General features: G+C 39.0%; 1 protein-coding gene across 13 annotated transcripts in view; it reads left to right on the top strand.

Annotated features, from left to right (window-relative positions):
* Nucleotides 1–12208, top strand: part of LOC5568795 (potassium voltage-gated channel protein Shaw) — a 367684-nt gene that overhangs the window by 207268 nt on the left and 148208 nt on the right. For 12 of the 13 annotated variants that reach the window (XM_021847471.1, XM_021847458.1, XM_021847459.1 and 9 more), the window contains 2 exons: nt 10626–11229; nt 11914–12003. In XM_021847471.1, the coding sequence (XP_021703163.1) occupies nt 10626–11229; nt 11914–12003 (694 nt within the window). The remainder of the gene's footprint in view (nt 1–10625; nt 11230–11913; nt 12004–12208) is intronic. The other variant, XM_021847470.1, reaches the window with a different exon arrangement.

Below are 12208 nucleotides of genomic sequence, written 5' to 3' on the forward strand. Positions count from 1 at the left end.
CGTGGTATACCAGCCAGGGTGCCAATGCTACAATCGCCCAAAGTAGAAAGAGGTGGATTGATATTGCAACTGCTAACTCTAAAATGCAAGGCTTTGCTGATAAACCGACATATCTGTAAAATCTACTCCTTTGTATAGCTCCTTTATTTCCCATGCAGTTCCCAACCCTCCCGTAGTTTGTCCTTGTCTTAATAAAATCCTATCCAATATTCCCTTACTTACAGCGGAAGATACTTTGCTAAATGGATGGCGTAGACTTTCTGTGGAGGATTTGCTGAAGCTTTTTCTAAGTAATGTACCAAATTGGAAGAAAACAAAAATACTTAACATGTTTGCAAGTTACGTCGTCTTTATTATTGACAATAATAATGAAATACATGTAGAAAAATAAGAATTTGAAATCGATAATGCAGTATGAGAAAATATTTTGTAATTACTTTTTACTCTTTGACAGGGATGGGAAATGTACTGTAGCAAACATTCAACACCTCAACATTCACATTTTTCTACACGACCATCAAAATCCAAAGCAAACCATGACCGTTCAAAACAAGAAAATGTCACGGCTCTTCAAAACTGTAATCTTCTTCTTCCCAACGTTTTTTCAAACCCGAATGCGAAATGACTCGAGCACAGTCGTGACACGATTTTTCCGGTTTTCGGGGTTTTGTATTTTATAATTGAACTTGTTTATATGTACCGCAACGGAATGATTGTGCTCTTGCTATTAGCGCTAATAGATTTCAATTAGTTGAAAACACAAGCGTAATATTAGCGATTGAATTATTTAACATTTTTTTCAATCATTCACCTCGAGATGGCTGCCCGAAAACGGTCATAGTGGAGAGACAAAAACATTCAAGCAGTGTGTGAACCGTAGGCAGCGCAACGCCTGATGGTACTGATGCTGCTGCTACTTTGTGTTTTGGTTGACTAGCAGAATCGATGAACTGTGGTAAATAGTGGTCACAGTTCCCAAGCCTGCTCTTTGACCAAATAATAACCAAAATTTATGAGCATAATAACCAAATTTTATGAGCATGAGCATGAGCATGATTGATCGCCCGCAGATGCTACTCCGTTATTGCAAGAACAGCTGGGAACCAACAGACACTACTCGGGATCAGTAGCATCCTCAATGTGTAAGTACTGGTGCTCTAATTATTATAACAAACAATAACGGCGCCGGCTACGTCCGAATGCAGGTCAATTTGGGGATGGAAGGAAAATGTTGACGTGTTAGGGGCTGTCCATTAATTATGTAAGGGTTTATGGGGGGAGGGGGGGTTTGAGATTTCTTACGCGCCATATAATTTATTTTCAATTTTCATATAAAAAATCTTACCATGGGGGGAGGGGGGATTGAAAAACCCCAAAAAATGTCTTACGTAATTAATGGATCGCCCCTTACTTGCTTTATGGAAGCCGAGTAGTCCTCTGCACTTCCACAAGTAGACACTGGGAGTTTGAAAATGGGAAAGGTTTGGGTAAAGGATTCGTTTTGGTAAACGATAAATATTTAATTTTAAATGAATGCGGATTCGCGATTTTACTCGATAAACGCATTGAACTCGCCCCCGCAGGAGCAAGCATCAAGGTCGAAGGAGCAAACACTATTCTCTTTGATCAATAAACAAATCTTATGTAACAAAAAGTTTCCAGAGCTTTAGATATAAAACACATCTATCATTTTACGTGGGAGAATGTCAGCCCATCTTTGACATTATGAAAGCTTCAATCATCACGATATTGAACTCGATGACTTTATGGTAAATTTAGATGATATGCTACCAGATTATTCATTTATTATAAGTACACAGGAAAAAATGGTCACCCCAATGACAACATTCTTAGAACTAAGACATGAAGTAGATTTTATACTAAGGGAAGATTCTAATATGACATTCATCGTTTTTCGGGGTTTCTAGATCCCCCTCCCCCCTTTGTTGCGCCTTTTCCAATACCTAATACATGCACTGTCACACTTTCATAGACTGCCCCTCCCCCAAAAAAAATGGACGTCATTTTTTGATGACTCCCACATGAGACACGCCTAAGGTTACACTTATTTTTTTCACGCGATGCATTATAGTCAAATACAAAATAACACTGATTGAATACACGGGACATGCTTCGGACAGGTTCGTGAAGTATAAATTGTTTGCGCCCAAACGAAATGATTAGATCATCTGCATATGACAACTTCAAACATTAGAGGACAAAATTTACATTGTTCACATACAAAAGGAACAAGAACGGGCCAAGGTGACTGCACTGTGGAACGCCGGGTCAAGCTGAAAAGGGCAATGAAACATGATCTGCAATTTCTACCGACATGCTACGACCGGTGGCGGAGTGCAGGAGAACGATGTGTGGCGGCGGAGAATGAACCACGAGCTCGCAAGGCTCTACGGTGAACCCAGTATCCAGAAGGTGGCGAAAGCCGGAAGGGTGCGCTGGGCAGGGCATGTTGCAAGACTACCGAACAATAATCCTGCAAAAATGGTGTTCGCGTCGAATCTGGTTGGCACAAGAAGGCGGGGAGCACAGCGAGCGAGGTGGCTTGATCAGGTGCAACAAGATCTGGAGAACGTGGGCCAAAATCGAAGTTGGAGAGACCCAGCCATGGACCGAGTAAATTGGGGTGACATAGTTAACGAGGTTTGATCAAATTAATTGATGTAACATCAATTAAATAAATGACTAAATAAAATGCAACGACAAGTTAGATAGGATCGAAGCCAAGTATTATTCATGCCAAGTTTGTCGAATTTTGCTAAGGCGATTTGGTGATATATTTTGTCCAATGTCGCGGAAAGGTCCGTACAAATGGCGTCAAATTGGCCACTTTCATTTTGATGAGTCACGAAAGAGGTGAAACACGCCAGGTTAGTAGTCGTTGAACGTTTAGGCATGAACCCGTGCTGATCTTCTTAGAAACCTTAAACTAAGCTCAGAAAGTAAAATTACTTTAATTTTAAAAAAAATCCCTAAAATGTTTGCTTCTTTGCATCTTGTCTCGCTGTGGTGCAATGATTCGCACTCACTCACTCACTCATTTCATTTCACCGAAACTTTAATTGTGGCTCTCTGGGATCAAAATTGATCGATTTTGTGTGCAGTACTCAACCCAGTCAACATTTCGGTTGGTATATATTTTGCTTTACATCATTATATATGAATCAAATCACTCGTATAAAATGCATGAAAACGCTATATACACACCAAAGTGGAGGCCATATACGCACTTCGCACGACTTTTTCAGACTTTCCATGGTCAGCAATACGATGCCACAAAATTCCGATAAAAATATAAAAAAAAGTTTCCAGTGAGACTCGAACAGATCTTTGGATCCCTAAACCGGTACCATACCACTAAACCACAGACTGCTACATGAATAAGGTGTGATTATTTGCCAACATGAAAGGAAGTTTGCTATACAGCACACACGCTTTGTTGTTTTTCGAAGCCTACCTCCAGAAGATACCAACCTCGGGTGGCAAATTTTACTAAGTTATTGCGATTTCATTTGATGTTTATCTGCATTGATATATGATCTGTCAGTTTGTACAACTTGATGCGATTCTAGATTATACTATTTACGGCATGGTTTGTTGCCAACAAAGTTTGTCGACAATGAATCGTAGTGGAGAATTATATACAATTTGTGTTTACATTTATTCGTTTTGATTTGACATATTGTGCGATTCTGATTGTTGACGTATGAATATGAGATTTTTGGCGCACATCCTTATACGATACGTGGTTCACTGGGAAGCTTAACCATCTGCTTTTCTATCTTAGGAGGATAGAGCATGGTTGTAGTAGTTCGTGGCTTCGTAGTTCGGAAAATGTTATTTTCGGGGAAATGAGTCTGAACAACACTGTTCATGATATCAAGACTAAAAGTCATGAAATCGTGACTATTATGCCAGAATTTGTACGCTCAGGGCGTTACACATATCTAGCTATCTTTTTCTTCACCTTAGTCAATGTGTCTTATGGCGATCAGTGATGTCTTTGTTTTTGAAAAAAGTTTAAATTAAAAACCATACTCTTCGGAACCTTGTCATCATATCAATGACATTCATGGCGAAGTTTTCGTGAGTTCCCACATTGTTACACAACACAATTAATCTGCCGGAGCTGTTAGATGTTGCAAAATGTACTTGAAAGCCTACATCCTGACTATGCAAAACCGGGCAATGTTTGACTTTGAGCGAAGATTTTGCTAGACAAGCTCGTCGGTGATTTTAACTGTTCGGAAGTGATGCATTCCCCACGTCCAATAAAAGAGCAGCTCACAAAAGGCCTTCGGCAGCTGGATGTTCCAGTTCCTATTTCCATATCTGCAGAGTCGTTGAGGAGTGTTCCATCACTCATGCAATCCACCAGACAACATTTGACAACATTTTGTCGTTAGGTAAACATTTGTGGAATATTTTCACGGTTTATTACGAAACTACCGGTACAAAAGCCGTAACAATTTCAATCTTCATTTCATTTGTTCACCAATAGAAACATAAACTGGGATCTTAATTGACGTATAATGCGTGTTTTCATGAAATGAGTTCATAATTCACTGATCCTGCTTCATGATTCCATGTCTCAAGTTGCCACTTTTCAGCACCAAAATAGGAATCATAAAAAACATTCATCTATATACATGAAAAGTGCTTATGTTTTCATGTGTTCTTTGCTCATGATATCAGATCTTGCTTCATGATTTCATGACCAAAATTGCCACTTTTCGTATCAAAAATAGGAATTTTTTTTTTTTTTTTTTTCAATTTCTTTATTAGTATCATTCCAAACATTACACTTATTTCTTATATCTAGGTGTTCTGTGTTATTTGACAACACTATCATCCTAATTTGGTCAAACAAATTTAAGATTTAATTAACATTTTGTTAACAACATATTACATTTCATTTGCCGTAGCAGTTCAGTTTTTTTTTTTACAGGTGAGTTGATTTCACCTGCTTATAAGAGAAAAAAAAAATGTTTTTAATATACTTAACCTAACTTAACCTAAACATATAACGCATTAATCGTGGCAATAGAAGATTGTAACGATTTTTGCCTGAAATTATTAATGATTGTATTTGACATTTGTTCCAATGTTTCAACATTGGATATTCTATGTAACTCATTGGTACTATACCAGGGAGGAAGCCTCAGAATCATTTTCAAAATTTTATTTTGAATTCTCTGCAGAGCTTTCTTCCTGGTATTACAACAGCTAGTCCATATTGGAACAGCATACAACATGGCTGGCCTGAAAATTTGTTTGAATATCAACAGCTTGTTCTTAAGACAAAGTTTTGAGACATTTTACATATTTATTACATTTGGCTTGAATGCCCTCAATGTGATTTTTGAAAGTTAAATTCTTATCTAGCATGAGCCCTAGATACTTAACTTCATCTGACCAATTTATTGGAACCCCTCTCATCGTGACAACATGTCTACTTGAAGGTTTCAAATAAAGAGCTTTTGGTTTATGTGGGAATATTATTAGTTGAGTTTTGGAAGCATTAGGAGAAATCTTCCATTTTTGCAAGTATGAAGAAAAAATATCCAAACTTTTTTGCAATCGACTACAGATGACACGCAGGCTTCGTCCTTTGGCGGAGAGGCCTGTGTCATCCGCAAACAAAGATTTTTGACATCCCTGAGGTAGCTCAGGTAAGTCAGATGTGAAAATATTGTATAATATTGGTCCCAAAATGCTGCCTTGGGGAACACCAGCTCTTACAGGAAGTCTTTCAGATTTGGAGTTCTGATAATTAACCTGAAGTGTACGATTTGACAGATATCATTGAATTATTCTAACAATGTATGTTGGAAAATTAAAGTTTTTAATTTTACAATCAAACCTTCATGCCAAACACTGTCGAATGCTTTTTCTATGTCTAGAAGAGCAAGACCAGTAGAATAGCCTTCAGATTTGTTGGAACGGATCAAATTTGTTACACGTAAAAGTTGATGAGTGGTCGAATGTCCATGGCGGAATCCGAACTGTTCATTGGCAAAAATTGAATTTTCGTTGATGTGGGCCATCATTCTGTTCAAAATAACCTTTTCAAAAAGTTTACTGATGGAGGAAAGCAAACTGATTGGACGATAGCTAGAAGCTTCTTCAGGATTTTTGTCTGGTTTTAAAATTGGAACAACCTTAGCATTTTTCCATTTGTCAGGAAAATATGCTAATTGAAAACATTTGTTAAATATGTCAACTAAAAATGATAACCTACTTTCTGGAAGTTTCTTGATGAGGATGTAGAAAATTCCATCATCGCCAGGAGCTTTCATGTTTTTGATTTTTTTAATAATAGTTCTCACTTCTTCCAAATCAGTCTCCCAGGCATTTTCGAAAACGTTCTCTTGATTGAGAATATTTTCGAACTCCTGAGTAACTTCATTTTCAATTGGACTAGTAAGTCCTAAATTAAAATTGTGCGCACTTTCAAACTGCATAGCAAGTTTTTGAGCTTTTTCGCAATTAGTTAGTAATAATTTGTTTTCCTCTTTCAATGCCGGTATTGGTTTCTGAGGTTTTTTCAAGATTTTCGATAATTTCCAAAAGGGCTTAGAGCCAGGGTCCAATTGAGAAATTTTATTTTCAAAATTTTTGTTTCTTAATTGAGCAAAACGTTTCTTGATTTCTTTCTGCAAATCCTGCCATATAATTTTCATAGCAGGATCGCGAGTGCGTTGAAATTGCCTTCTCCTAACGTTTTTAAGACGGATCAAGAGTTTAAGATCATCGTCTATAATCACGGATTCAAATTTTACTTCACATTTTGGAATTGCAATGCTCCGGGCTTCAACAATGGAATTTGTTAAAGTTTCAAGAGCATTGTCAATATCAAGTTTAGTTTCTAAAGAAATGTTAACATCAAGATTGGAGTCAACATACGTTTTATATATATTCCAGTCGGCTCGTAAATAATTGAAAGTGGAGCTGATAGGATTGAGAATCGCTTCTTGGGATATTTGAAATGTAACAGGGACATGATCAGAATCAAAATCAGCATGAGTAATCAGTTGGCTACAAAGATGACTAGAGTCGGTTAAGACCAAATCAATCGTAGATGGATTTCTAGAAGAGGAAAAACATGTGGGGCTATCAGGGTATTGAATTGAGAAATATCCTGAAGAGCACTCATCAAATAAAATTCTGCCGTTGGAATTACTTTGAGAATTATTCCATGACCGATGTTTGGCATTAAAGTCACCAATGACAAAAATTTTTGACTTATTGCGAGTCAATTTACGCAGGTCAGTTTGGAGCAAATTAACTTGCTGCCCAGAGCATTGAAAAGGCAAATAGGCAGCTATGAAAGTATATTTACCAAACTGTGTTTCAACAGAAACATCTAAAGTTTCAAAAACTTTAGTTTCAAATGATGAAAACAGTTGATGTTTTATACGCCTATGAATGATGATTGCAACTCCCCCACATGCCCCATCAAGTCGATCATTACGATAAACAAAAAAGTTAGGATCTCTTTTGAGTTTAGATCCAGGTTTTAAATACGTTTCGGTAATAACTGCTATATGCACGTTATTAACCGTAAGAAAATTAAACAGCTCGTCCTCTTTACCATTCAGAGAACGAGCATTCCAATTTAAAATATTTAAATTATTATTTGGATCCATTAGAAAAACGTAATCCAATAACTATTTGATTTGTAAATTTTACACCTACTTGGACTGCTTCAGTCATAGTGGTGGCTTTGAACATTGCATCAATCATTAGATTCAATTGTTCAGTTAGAAAATTAAAATCAGAGGCAGACATGTCATGTGATTTCCCATTGGAATTTTCGGTAGACGAAGAAGCGGAGTTACCTGTGGCGGTAGGGTTTTTTCCATTTGATTTGAAACAAGTAGAATGGGTACCCATGGATCGAGCAAGGGAGCAGTTCGAATTTCCTGCTACGATATCGGCAAAGGATTTACCGTGGGTAGATACATTCGAAATAGAAAGATTCGAACGGCTACCCGACGGATTAAAATTAGTTTGTGACTGAGCATGATTATGATCTTCCTGATGGGTATGATTCCTAATCAAGCGATCGTTAACTGAAAAATGAGCATTGTTCGATACTCTACCAGGCAAATTCCGGAAACGACCGTTATCGTAACGGATATTATCTTTCATCTGCCTGGCACGAGCCTCAATGACCTTTTTTCGTGAAGGACAATTCCAAAAATTGGACTTATGGTTAGCCCCGCAATTACAACATATGAATTTGGTGGTATCTTCCTTCACTGGACAGACGTCTTTGGCGTGAGAAGAACCTCCGCAAATCATGCATTTAGCATCCATGCGACAATTTTTTGTACCATGACCCCACTTTTGGCACCGACGGCACTGAGTGGGGATTTGGTAATTTCCTCCAGGTTTCTGGAAATGTTCCCATGTCACACGGACATCAAACAAAAGTTTTGCTTTTTCTAAAGCTTTAATATTATTTAGTTCTTTTTTGTTAAAGTGAACTAAATAAAATTCTTGAGAAAGCCCTTTCCGAACAATGCCAGATTGGGTTCTCTTTTTCATAATGATTACTTCGACTGGGGAAAATCCAAGTAAATCATTTATTCCATTTTTGATCTCTTCAGGTGATTTATAGTCACTTGAGAGACCTTTCAAGACAACTTTGAGCAAACGTTCAGTTTTGTCGTCATAAGTAAAAAAATTGTGCTTCTTCTCTTCAAGATGTTTGAGAAGAAGCTCACGATCTTTAAGAGTTTCCGGCAAAACGCGACAGTCTCCTTTCTTTGCGATTTGGAAGGAAACCTTGATTCCCCTAATGGAGTTCAAGATCTCCTGCCTAAATCCCCCAAATTCGGAACAACTGACCACGATAGGCGGCACTCTTTGCTTCCTCACTTGAATCAAAGAGCCTGGGCTAGAGGCTGCTTCGATTTGGTGTTCGGAAAATTTGTCTAGAGCATCGAACTGATTGCTCATTTCTATACAATTATTCATTTCACCCTTGGAAGAAACTTCGCATTCCGGGGAAGCGTCCTTTCTTCCATTCTTGCCACGTTTAGTGACAGTTTTAAAACCCACTTTTTTGGAAGGAAGTAGTGAATTCAGAGATTCACCCTTCCTTTTGTTTGTTGTTGATACCATGTTTAATTAATAAACGAAAGAAGACGTGACCTTCGAAAGGTTTTTTCCCAAGACGGTGTCCAAGAAGGATTACCACCGCTAGCTTTCGCCAACGGGTTCAACGAAAAATCGAAGGCACGGGTCCAAACAAGGATCGTAAAGGGATCAATAGTAGAAAAAATAGTACTGAAAAGTACTGTTTTAGTAGCACTGAAAAGTACCGTTTTTAATTTTAGCACTGAAAGGTACTGTTTTTGTAGCACTGAAAAGTACTGTTTTATTGCTTTAGGTAGTTTTTAAGAAAACTTCCAAGAGCAGAGAGAATTCATGTACGCACAGCACGAAGGTACGATGCGCACTCAAAAATAAGAATAATAAATTTTATTCATGGTTCCAGCACACATGCTTCATGATTTGAGAATTTCAAATGACAGTTTTCTTCGCTAAAAATTTAAAACGTAACGTACAGCTGGCGTTACGGTACAATGCTTCATGATTTAATGACTTTTGGTCATGGTGTATTTTCATAACATGAAAACACACCTTCCTCCCGAAATCATGACTCTTTCTAGCCGAGTGGTTAGAGTCCGCGGCTACAAATCAAAGCCTGTACAAAGCTGAACGTGTTTGGGTTCAATTCTCGGTCGGTCTAGGATCTTTTCGTAATGAAAATTTCCTTGACTTCCCTGGGCATAGAGTATCATCGTACCTGCCACACGATATACGAATGCGAATATGGCACCTATGGCAAAGAAAGCTCTCAGTTAATAACTGTGAGAGTGCTCTTAGCACACTACGCTGAGTAGCCGGCTCTGTCCCAGTGAGGACTTTAATGCCAAGAAGAAGAAGAGTGCCTCATTTTTACCCGTGTAGGTGGAGAATTCAGGAACTGAAATTGAAAACGTGGTGAATACTGGTGCAAGTAGTCCAGTATACGTCACCCCAATTTTTGATACAAAAACAAAGTTTCGGATTAGTTTTTTTATTAATAGGAGTCAAAGGTCTTTTGATTTATGTATACACAATGTGTTCCCTTAGGGTGGCCAAAACTGGTTCACCTCCCCTAAACCTTTGTTATTTTTAACCAAACTTTTGCAGCCTTTTTTAAGAACTAGGATTGCATATGAATGTTTCCAGCGGTTTGGGAAGACACCGGTTGACAAGGAAGATTCAATACTGATGTTGGCTGTTTTCCAGTGGACTCCACACATCGTATTATAACAAGTGATGGTATACCATCCGGTCCATATCCCGTAGACCATTCCATTTCCTTGCATACTCCTCTCTTTTTTTTTTTAATAAAAATATGATGCTAACTTTTGAGGTGTTTGAAACCACACATACTTTTGTTTATATATAAACAATATATATGAATGAGAGACTGAAAATATTATTATTATTATTATTATTATTATTATTATTATTATTATTATTATTATTACCTTTATTAACGAGAACTGAGTCTGAAAACTGCTTTACAATTCTCTCCCACCCAGGTGCGCTTCATCTCGTCACCGCACAAGTGTGAGTTCATCACCTCGTCTGTAAATATCATCGACTACATCGCCACCCTCAGCTTCTACGTGGATCTGATACTGCAGCGGTTCGCGTCCCATCTGGAGAACGCCGATATTCTGGAGTTTTTCTCCATCATTCGTATCATGAGACTGTTCAAGCTGACGCGACACTCCTCGGGGCTGAAAATCCTCATCCAGACGTTTCGGGCCTCGGCCAAGGAGTTAACGTTGCTGGTGTTTTTCCTGGTGCTGGGTATTGTGATTTTTGCCAGCTTGGTTTACTACGCGGAACGCATCCAGGCGAATCCGCACAACGATTTCAACAGCATCCCGTTGGGGCTGTGGTGGGCCCTGGTCACAATGACCACCGTTGGCTACGGCGACATGGCACCGAAAACCTACATCGGGATGTTTGTCGGAGCGTTGTGTGCTTTGGCCGGAGTGCTGACGATCGCTCTTCCGGTTCCGGTCATCGTGAGCAATTTTGCCATGTACTATTCGCACACGCAAGCCCGGGCCAAATTGCCGAAAAAACGTAGACGGGTGATACCAGTTGAGCAGCTTCGGACGCCACGAGTGGCAGGTGAGTAGAGTGTGCTTCATAAATCAACCCAACAGCGAAACCGTCAAAAAAGGCATTATCAGCCTTGTCAGCCCGTTTTGGGCCATCTGTTGACTCGTGTCGGTCGGAGGCCAGTAATTAACCTCAACTATCGAGTTACCCTTCGTTCGTGACAGCCATCCACTGCACACTGGTCTAGGAAGCTCATTTGGGCGGGTATGAGGCTTTCATTATGATTTTTTGATTTTACATCCAAAGTTGCTACATTTTGCTTAGAACAAAAAAAAATGCAAGAGGTTTACGCTAACTTTTTTATTTGAACAAACCACGAGTTGGTGATTGGTTAAAGTTTTGTAGTAGTACTGAAAGTTCTGAATATATACTCTTAAGCAACTGTGGTTTAAAAATCAATAAATCAAAACGAAAACCTCATATCCGCCAAGAATAAGCTTTCTGGACCAGTGTGCCCTGCAGTCTCGCCTTTCAGAATATAAAACAGGGTCCATTTTCTCTTTTCTCTCTCTTTTCACTGGTCGTCATCACTAACCATGCCAAATATCAAACCTGCCTGTCATTCATCGTCCTATCACGTGCCTCTACTTAATGTATTCACGCCAAATCAAAAAACCAAAAATGACCACGCCAAATGCGCCTTCACAAATGCTCGCTTAACCCGAACACAACACACGAATCCTGGGCCCGCAGGACAACCGGGAGCTATGGGAATGCCCGGTTCGGGTCCGATGGCTCGCCGCATGAATCAGACGAAGACAAAGGATCTCGGTCCGAAAATAGGTAAGTAAGGCCGTTGCCATCACACTGCTTTTCACTTCCACTTTGTTCCATTTCGGCTTTTCCACCACCACCACCGTCACCGCGCCGCAACAGTCACCATCGATTTTCCGAGTTTTTGTCTTTCAACACATTTTTTCTCAACTCGCCGAACCCCAATCACTTCTGATGGAGGTGACAAACAGCAGCAGAGCAGATATTAATCATC

The sequence above is a fragment of the Aedes aegypti genome, chromosome 2, assembly GCF_002204515.2.
Source record: "Aedes aegypti strain LVP_AGWG chromosome 2, AaegL5.0 Primary Assembly, whole genome shotgun sequence".
NCBI lineage: Eukaryota > Metazoa > Arthropoda > Insecta > Diptera > Culicidae > Aedes > Aedes aegypti.